The sequence below is a fragment of the Herpailurus yagouaroundi genome, unplaced genomic scaffold (assembly GCF_014898765.1).
Source record: "Herpailurus yagouaroundi ecotype Mexico unplaced genomic scaffold, PumYag 29, whole genome shotgun sequence".
In the NCBI taxonomy this organism is placed as follows: Eukaryota; Metazoa; Chordata; class Mammalia; order Carnivora; family Felidae; genus Herpailurus; species Herpailurus yagouaroundi.
The window spans coordinates 64,421,655-64,431,326 of record NW_024412377.1 but is presented as its reverse complement, the minus strand read 5'-3'; the positions used below and the strand labels follow the sequence as shown (position 1 = coordinate 64,431,326).

Below are 9,672 nucleotides of genomic sequence, written 5' to 3'. Positions count from 1 at the left end.
CCCAGGGGGAGAGGGGTCCAGGAGTTGACAGCCGACTTTTCTTCATTGCTGTCTGACCAATTTCATTAAAGAGGCCTACAGCATCACCAATCTGGAAATCTTTTTTTTTTTTTTGGGTTTTTTTTTTTTTTTACACTGAAGAAGGACACAGGCACAATCAACTTCACCAACTGGGCCCTGTGATTTCAGGGTGTGTGTGTGTGTGTGTGTGTGTGTGTGTGTGACGTGGGTTCTTTTATAAATGAGGTTTATGTTTATTCCAAACCCAGCAATGGAGAGGGAGTGGGGGTTGGGGAATGGCCTCTCCAACCCGTGGCAAATGAGCGGCTTTTATAGCAAAGAATGGCCGTGGGAGTTTTCATTCGGTCAGACAAGGTTCTGCTCAAAGGCAAGGATCCTCTTTTCAGTCAGGTCAGGCAGACGTTTTGCCAATGCCTGCTCCCAGCCAGCCAGGCCCTCGCTGCCTACCTCCTGCCGGCCCTGCCCCAGCATCGCCTCCGCAGGGGTGCAGGGATGGGGAGGGTGGGGAGGCTGAGTCCCAGGTCCCCAGGGATAGGGAAAGCCCCGCCGGCCAGTGAGGTGGGGAAAGGGATGGAGAGTAATGCTCCGGAGATGAGCTCTCGGGTTTGGGAATCTGGGGAGCTCTGGAGACCCCCACGTTATGTCTAAGACAGCCTCTGCAGGGCCTGTCTTTGCGAGCCCTCGTGCCCTCCACCAGGCTCATGCTTAGGCCTCAGTTCTGCTGCTGTCACTTACTGGCTCTGTGACCTTAGTGAGTACCCTCTCTGAGCCTCAGTTTTCTCATCTATGAAATGGCATCAATAACACACCCCCAAGGGGTGTGCAAGGATTCGATGAAATGTGCGAGGAAATGCCTACTTCTGTCTGCACTGAGCAGGAGCTCAGTAAATGTGATTTCCTCTCCTTTCTTCTTCCCCTCTTTCCCCAAAGCAGAGCTGTCTTTCTAACCGACTGCGCCACCCAGGCGCCCCCAGAGCTGTCTTTCTAGAAGAGTTTGGTGAAAGCGTTGAAAGTACGGGAGGACTGGCATCTTCGGCTTTAAGTCCCAAGGCACGGCTTCGCGGGTCCCAGGTGAATCAGGGTTGTCCTGCTGCCTCAGGTTGTTAGTCCGGTCTCTGGAACTCCTGGCGCACAGAGCCTGACCCAGGTGGGGACCAAGGCGACCGCCAACCCCAACACGGGGCAGGTTAGAAGGGAGGCGCAGAGTCAGCCGCACCGCCTGGGCCCCGGGGGCCTCTGGCTGTGGTCGAGGTCCCCGCAGCCCTGCCGCATCCTCGCCTCGGTAACCCCATCCACCTGGTAGCGCTGGGATGTGTATGCTTGAGCCTGAGCCACGTCTTTTTTTCTCGCTCCCGGCCTCAGTGTTCCTTTGGGATTTGGGGCGATTGGGCTAATGCGCAGTCGCCCAGACCGTTTCCAATCCACCCCATCGGCCACGCAGGTCGCAGTCTCAATTCTCCTGATCGTACCCTGGTTTGCGAACCCCTCCTCCAGAGGGCAAGCTGTCTTAACCCGGAGCTGCAGTCTCCGGATCCCCCAACCGGGGTTGAGATCGCCCGAGGCTGCGGGGTCGAGCGGCGCCGGGAAGGAAGCTCGGTGGACGGGCTAATTAGGGACCCAACGTGGCGGTTGGATTCCGGGCTGGGATTAGGAGGCCCATCGGGATGGCAGAGGCGAAAACTGGGGAGGTTTGGGACGCTCCCGGGGCTCAGCTCCGGAGCGCAGCGGTGCAGCGGCCAGAAATCGGCCCCCAGCTTGGAAGCAGGTCTGTGGGCTCGGTTCTCGCTCCGCGCTGGAGCTGGGAGATCTCAGACTCGTCGCCCGACCCGCGGGAGCTTCCGCCGGGCGGGAAAATGCAGTCCCTGGCGCCCACCTCCAAGCGGGGTGTCGGCGCAGTGAAAACGTGAGACGGAAAAGCGCCAGTCCTGGGCGATGCCCGGTTTCTATCTGCCTACCATCCGCTTCCGCAAACCTGAAGTTCTCGATTCCCTTCTGCCCGCGTTCCCGGGGCCACCGTCGTTTCTCATCCGAAAACAGACCTCAGAAAGGTATCATCAGTAGCCACTTCGGATTTGTTTGTGCAATAAAAAGCGGAATTTAAGATCCGTCTCGGCCTCCCTCACCCACTGCGATTTTTTTTTTTTTTCTTTAATGGTGATGCCTCAAAACCCAAGCCTGACCCCGTTCTGTACCCAGCGGACAGGGAGGCTGCAAAGCAAACGGGGCTTGAATGAACCACCTTCCCCCTTCAAACCGAAAAGAGCATTTGTTCGGGGTCCATCTCCTTGGAAGGAGTGAGGAATGGTAAACGGAATGCGATTTGACACACTCCTGAAAGGGCAGCAGGCAACCACCCCCACCTCCCAACCCAGGGAATGCATCTAGTTACAATCCCCATTTGCAAAGAGCTATAGGTCCCTTCCCCCCAGTTTTAAACCGGTTGCCCTTTTGGTAGCTGGCAGATTTCAAGTTCAAGATTTTCCCTTGATCATCTACCAACCTCTCAGATCCCTGGATCCCCACCCCCCCTTCTTCAAAGCTCATCTTTCACTAGAGTTTGAAAAACCGAACAGCAATTCCATTTCTTCTCCACGACTAATCTCCAAGTACTTGGTTCGCTATCGGCGATCGACTCCCCCAACCCAGGCTGAATCTGGGCACAACTCTTCATTGATTCACACGAATATCCTAATAAAAATCACCCGCCCCCTCCCCCAGTCTTGGGGGCATTTTGGAGTTGAACCCAGCTAAGAACAGAGAGCACCCTTTAAAATAATTGTTTGGAACAAACTTTACTGCAATAAAACAAATGTTTAATTTAATTCAGAATAAGAGATAAGAAATAACTCTTCAATAAAATATATAAAATTATACAAGGCACCCTTTCAAAGGGATAAAAGTATACTGGGGGGGGGGGGGGGGAGGGGGAGACTGATAGAAAGATGAAGTACCAGGAGCTAAATGGGCTGTTTGACAAGACCATTTTTTTAGCAAGTCAAAACATGGCTTTCCCCTCTGCCCCCAACATGTTAAAAAGTATATAAATTTTTCTAATAAGTTTAGCACATACAACAGGTACACACACAGAGAAAGCAGGATTTGTTTTTCTTTCTGGATCTATTCATTGTTCAAGAATATTCAGCATATAGGTAATGGTTACAAGATTTTTTTTTTTTTTTTTAAGCAGAGAATTAACTACGCTCCCCGCCCCCCAGTCACCTTTGCAATGTGTGAGGACTGACTCGTACCTAGGATTTCACAGAACCCGTCAATTCCCCCCGACAGGCCTTAACTTTGTACTCTCCAATTATCTGAAATGGAGTTAAGCAACAGCCTTGGGAGGAATTAGGAAGTTACTTCCAAGTCCCACCTTACCCCAAGGCATCCTTAGGACTCTTCTCATCCCCCAACCCCCTTTTATCGATCTTACAAAAAAAAAAAAAAAAAGTTAAAACTTTAACAATCTGTAACAATGTAGAAAGAGGGAAAAATTGAGGGCCAAATATGGTAGTACCTAATGTGTTTTTTAATGCGTGTAAAAATGCAAAAACATGATGTGTCCCCGTCTTCTTGAGGAATCTCTCCATTATCTAATTCCTAGGCGTGTTTCTAATTCGAATCTTTGTTTTCCATCAGCAGAAGGCAATCATCCCATCAAAATCACCCAATGTCAGCAATTTCAGCGAATATAATCTGTGCCTCCTCTAAGAACAAATGGACTCTTTTAGGAAGGTGATATATAGAAAAAAAGTATCGATACTATGCATATAAATTTTGCCTTTCAAAATAATCTGAATTTTTACGTCTGCTGTATAAAAATGTATTATATTTTATTACATATATATTTATATATAAAAACCATCAGAGCCAATCTTTGTGAAAGGAGAAGGGAGCATCTAGAAGATGACACCAAGAAAATGGGACTTGGTGCCTCCAGCCTAAAGAAATGCGAACTATGTCGGTGGCCCTGTGGGCCTAGCCACTTAGGGTGGTGCATGCAAAGTTTGCGGAGCAGGAGTATCGGCTTGGTACAGCCTTCTTGGAGAGGGAGGGGGGACCCATTTAAACAAACATCCATCGTGGAGTCTATGGAGCTGGTCTTCCTTAGGATAGATGGTACATGCCGTATCCGACTGGAGTCGCATAGAGTCCAACAGGCGGGATGGGGAGGACAGGTCTATGGAAGGGGTAGGACGCTCCGTATATGGATGCTGCTTGCAGGGGTGAGTTGATGGGGAAAGGGAGGCTGAAGCCAGAGGGCAGCATAGGTTTTGCAGCCATTTTCAGCTTCTCCAGTTCTGCCTCCTGCAGTCTTTTTGCCTTGGCCCTTCGGTTCTGGAACCAGATTTTGACCTGGGTCTCTGTGAGGTTCAGAGAGCTGGAGAACTCTGCGCGCTCTGCAATGGAGAGGTACTGTTTCTGGCGGAACTTGCGCTCCAGAGCGAGGAGCTGGGACGTGGTAAAGGGGGTTCTTGGCTTCCGATTGGTCTTGTGTTTCCGCAGGGTGCAGGTGGTGGGGCTCATGTGTCCTAGAGAACAGAGAGGGAGGGAATTAGCAAAAGTGGCTTTCTCTCCAGGTGTGTCCACCCCTGCACAGGCCTTCCTCTCTTCATCTTTCAGAAAGGGACCTCTGTCAAAACTGTGGGAGAAGTACCATATTTAAGTGGATAGGTTGCTTGATTTAAAAAACTGAGTCTTCTTACAAAAAGCTTGGGATTTTAACAGTGCATAGAACTATCTATATGGGAACCCACAGCATAATGGATAATGGAAATAGAGTATCTATAAGCGGACCCTTCCTGAGCCAAGGGAGCTGAATGTTCTCTGAGAAACAAAACCTATGTCCTCTGAGCTTCATTTCTCTGGTCTTTAAAATGGGGGGGGGGGGGCAGGATTCATGATAATCCTCACTTCTGTACAATGCTGAGATAATCCCATAAGAAGAAAAATGAAAAGGGTCCTCTAAACTGCGCTGGTCCCCTCTCCACACCGGGAAAAGTTGGAGCGCATCAGCATATTTATGAAGGATAATCGTGCAGATAAGGTCTGCGGTAAATTAATGGCATCTCTGGATTGGGAGCCGCCCCATGCAATAAACAGCCATGCAGCTGTCATTCCATCCAGTCTACAGATTATACAACCTGAACATCATTTTACAGATCTGAACGTGGGATAAGTTTCTTGGCCTGGTGCTTCTGTAATATAAAGTTTACTAAGAAGGAGGGAAAAATTAGCTCGCTCATAAATGTAAATGTCAGGGGAAATCATGCTGCCTCTGAGTTGAGAGCATGTGATGACATCTTAGTCATCCCTACCCATTCTCTGGTTTGGAGCAAACGTGTAAACGATTAGTTTGTCGCCAGGATTTAGAAACAGGGAATAACACGCAAAACAAAGGTATGCCAAAGGCATCCAACCTCCATATTTAAAATGGATTCAATTATAGGAAGTCATAGGACGGGGCATCTTTGTGATTCCATGGTATTCAACTAACTTGGGGCTTCTTTTCCTCAAAGGGAGGCGGGGGCAAGAGTGTGGAGCTGAGAGGCAGAATGCTAAACAATTAATTTTCTGCATTTGGCTTTTACGAGCTATGCTAATTTTCCCAAAGTAGCCACAGTAGTAACTCCAAAGTACTCACGGGGAGAATGTCACATTTCTTGTTTAGTTACTTTGATGACCCAAGAAAGAGTTTACACTTCATACTTGAGGGTGATACAACAAGTCCCACCCAGCCTCCATTTCCAACAAGAACTGGATTTGTCCTAATGTGACCATTATGAAGCATCATTTTCGGGACTGAAAAGCAAGTAGTAGGTTCTGCAATCCATCAAAACCAGAAATCTGGGTGAGGGATGGGTAAGAAACTACCACAGGAGTGTAGACTTTTGCGTAGGCAAATCCCTAAATAAACGGGGGGTGAGGGGGGGGGCACCTACTTCGTAATTTACAAATAAACTAACAACACCGTGGGGAGACTCAAGAGACCGGCTTTCACCCTTCCCAAACCTGACCTAGCTCTCTGGAGGACCCAGCTGTCTCAACTCAGGACCAAGCTCCTAGAGTCTAAGCCTGAGCCTACTCTCTGTTTGGAAGAAATCTGTGCCCCGGAACAGTCATCCTGGCCGCTCTAGAGGCTGCATTTGAATGATAAAACCCGGGCTACAGGGATTGCACACGTGTATCATAGCCATAAAGTCCAGAGGCTTCCTCTCAACACTCCCTACCTCGCCACCCCTCTCTCAACCAGTCAAAGGATGGATGCGGTTATACAACGCAAAACAGCCACGCAAAACAGCCGTTACCCTACTTCCTCCAAGTAACAAACCTGGCCAGGCAGGTGGCTCCCTCCTGCCCTAGGCTCCTGCCCCAGGCTCCTGCCCCAGGGCTCCCACTGCCATTTCTAGGCCCCAAGCACCAAAGGAACCACTTTTTGTTTTTAAATTAAATCCCTTCTCCAGGATCTTGGATTTTTCTCTCCTGAAGGTCACACCCAGAGCCCCAAACTGCCTGACCCCCTAGCAGGGAAGCTCATCTCCACAGAGTGGGGAGGGGGGGGTTGTTCACAGAGCAAGTGGAGAATTGCCATCCCAGGACCTGAAGGCCTAAGGAAGTGAGGATGAGGATTTCTGATCTCTGGACACCACTCTCAGTAAGGCCTGAATCCTTAATGTGTTCATGGACATTGACCCAGGCCTAGAAATCCATGGGCACTCAATATGTGTCTCACAAATTAAGTTTCTTCAAGTTTCTGAGCCTCTATCTCACCATCAACAAAATGGGTAAATACCGTGTAGTGTGGCTCAGAGCACTAAATTTTAGAATGCCCAGAGCCCGGTCTGCCACACCAGATAGGTGATCATTAAATATTCCCAAGGTTGTTTTTTGTTTTTTGGTCAAGCCCAAACACAGTGTGTGCAGATTCCTCTGAACTCTGCTGAAATGTCCTTCTCTGTTACCAGGAGGCCGGCTGCAGCCACACAGAGATCAGATAAGATAATATGGTGAAAAGTGCTATAAAGCACTGTGCAAACTTGAGTTTAAATTCTTGGAGTCCTTAATCTCCACACCCTTTGAATCTTTCGGAGTTTCTAACAGGGTGGAGAGCTATGCCAGAGGGGACAGCCACGGAGGCCTGAGTATATGGCCTTGTTTTGTTCACAAAATACTATGCATCTCGAGTCTTGAGGGCTGACTGATGAGAATGAAGAAAGGTGTGATTCTACTGGCTTTGGAAAAGGTGCCTCCGCAGACCCCCTCTTTCTCACCTTTTCTAAAGGTGCACTGGGTAAGGAAATCTTAAAGACTAGGAAATAAAAATAAAAGAGTCTATAGGGAATGACTTCTCCAAATGCAAAAGGACCCAGGCCCAAAAATAAATGCTAAGGCAGGAGGAGAAATAAATTCTCCTGGGCCTGCATGGCCAAGTCTTGCCTCATTGGCAGGAAGCGGGGTGCAGGTGTGTGGACCTCCTCTTGGTTTCTTTGGGGAGAGGGATCAAAGGCGGTCAGGGCACCATGCACAGGAGCAGAGTTTGGACACCAGGACCCTGTGCCCAATTCAGCCATTGTTGGTGACCCGGGTCAAACAAGTCCAGGCCTCCTAAAGCCTGGTGTCTGTAAAGGGGGTAACCACCGGTCCTGTGCCTCTGCCTACACTTGGGGTTCCAGCAATGATCAGGGTCTGGTGAACTAATGAGCATCACTTTGTAGAACTCTCAAGCGCTGCTGGAATGCTGTTAATTATTACTATGAGCCAAGCGTGGCCCGCGCCCCGCGCGCCTGACCCCAGCCCGCTCCCTGCGAAGGTACTGGCTGCGGGGACGACAGGGAGACTTTGCGCCTTGGCACCAGCCTCTGCCGCCATCCCTTCCGGGGATCGGGACCCAGAGGACGGTAATGATTTCTACCCAATGCCGGGGGTTAGATTTCTGCCAGTCTATCTTTAAGATGAGGGCACATCTCGCTGGGTTGTAAACTTTGAAAGGAGGTAAGGCACCTCCGCCTCTGGCCGGCACACATTCGCGTGCTCATTAAAAGTGTATTCCCCTTCATTCTTGGGACAGAAACCCGCTGGACGGTGAACCAAAAGTGAGCAAAATGGTTGGAGCGCGGGGCCGAGGACCAGAGAAACCGATAACCGAGCGACCCGGCGAACCCAGCTAGGATTCGCCCTTCAAAGACCAGCGACTCGTCAATTGTGTCGGATACTTTGCACAGCTAGGGGATCGCGAACACGCGATGCGCGGATACGAAGCCAGAACTCCTAGGCTTGCTTTCCCGGGCGTGTAGCGCAGAGGGGGTCTCCGTCCCCCCCCCCCCCCCCGCCAACCTGGGACACCGGCCCTTGGCTCTCCCCCGTACCCCTGCGCCCCCGCCTACCCCTTGTCCGGCTCGGACGCTCACTCACTTGGAGGCGGCGAATATCTGCCGGGTTCCTGCATCCACGCGGCTCCGTCTTCTGAGTTCTCCGACTTCACCGAGGCGGTCTCGAAGGGCTTGACCAGCGGCCCGGGGCTGTGAGCTTCCCGGGCGCCGTGTCCCGGCAGCAGCAGCGGCCGCAGGGTGGCCCCGGCCGAGGCGCTTTCGGCTGGCAGTGGGGACGCCTCCTTGGGCGGCTTCTTGTCCGACATGAGCGCCTCCACGCTGAAGGGCAGGCTGGAGACCTTGACGCGGCGCTCCTCCGCGGCCCCCTCCGCGCCCCCAGGCCCCGGGCCCGGCCCAGCCACCATCGCCGGGCCCTCCTCATCAGACGAAAACAGGTCATTGCCTTTGGACGGAGAAGCCATGACTTCCCTGCCCTACGTAGCTCCCGGCGCGCGACTCCGCTGGCAACCCGGCAGCGGCGACTCAAACTTTTTTGGGGGGAGACGGGAGGGGCGCGCCGGGAGCCGTGCCTTTCCTCCAAGGGGAAGTGGGAGACTCGGCTCAGCCAATCCGCGCCGGCTCTGGCGCTGACGCCACAGACGCTCGCGTCTGATTGGCTCTCCAGGAAGAGGCTGGGGCCTTTTTTTTTTTTTTCCTGTTTGAAATAAATTAGGAGTTAATTACAGGAGCAGTCAGCAGAGTTGTTATTAGGCGATCCCTCAAGGGTTATAATCACGCCAAAACTGAAAAGTCCATGGCGTAATTAAGGCCGATTATTTAAAGAGGAAGTTCGCCGAGTCCCATTTCTTCTCTCTTTTGACCCCTTTTTAAAAAGGCACCTCGCGCCCATACCACTTTCCCCAACCCCCACCGCCAGGACAAGTTTCAAATCTCCAACTCACACTGCAAAAACATTTGTGAAGCTCCTACTACGCGTGGAAACTGGGCTACCTTTACAATTTTAGGAGACAACACTGAAAGCCGGGGCCAGCATCCTTGCTAAAGGAAATTATACATACATGGCGCTTCTAAGAGTATCTTGCTATTGGCAAATGCTCTACAGCGAAAGCTGTTACTGTAACTCCCCTGGAAGAAGGGACATGGGGAGCCCGAAAGATGGCCAGGAGCTGGTTTTCCAAATAGTTGGAAATTTTAAAGCCGTGGTCCCCATCTCTTCCACTTGAGACAAACCGAGCGCACTCTTAGAAACTGTAATCCGCGCGTTTTCTTTCCCTTGAATCTCTTCTCTGGGCGACACCCGGATCCGACCTTTTCCCCAAGACTA

At 51.0% G+C, this 9,672-nt stretch overlaps 1 protein-coding gene across 2 annotated transcripts; it reads right to left on the bottom strand.

Annotated features, from left to right (window-relative positions):
• Nucleotides 1-2,812: 2,812 nt before the first annotated feature.
• On the bottom strand, nucleotides 2,813-8,933 carry MSX2 (msh homeobox 2). Of its 2 annotated transcripts, none has more exons than XM_040445475.1 (2): nucleotides 8,431-8,899; nucleotides 2,813-4,550 (listed from the first exon to the last, which is right to left on the bottom strand). In XM_040445475.1, the coding sequence occupies exons 1-2, from the start codon at nucleotides 8,807-8,809 to the stop codon at nucleotides 4,126-4,128; spliced, it is 804 nt and encodes a 267-aa protein (XP_040301409.1). In that variant the 5' UTR covers nucleotides 8,810-8,899; the 3' UTR covers nucleotides 2,813-4,125. The 2 variants fall into 2 exon arrangements, with proteins under 2 accessions (XP_040301409.1, XP_040301419.1); XM_040445485.1 differs by having other exon boundaries at nucleotides 4,443-4,550; nucleotides 8,403-8,933.
• Nucleotides 8,934-9,672: the final 739 nt, after the last annotated feature.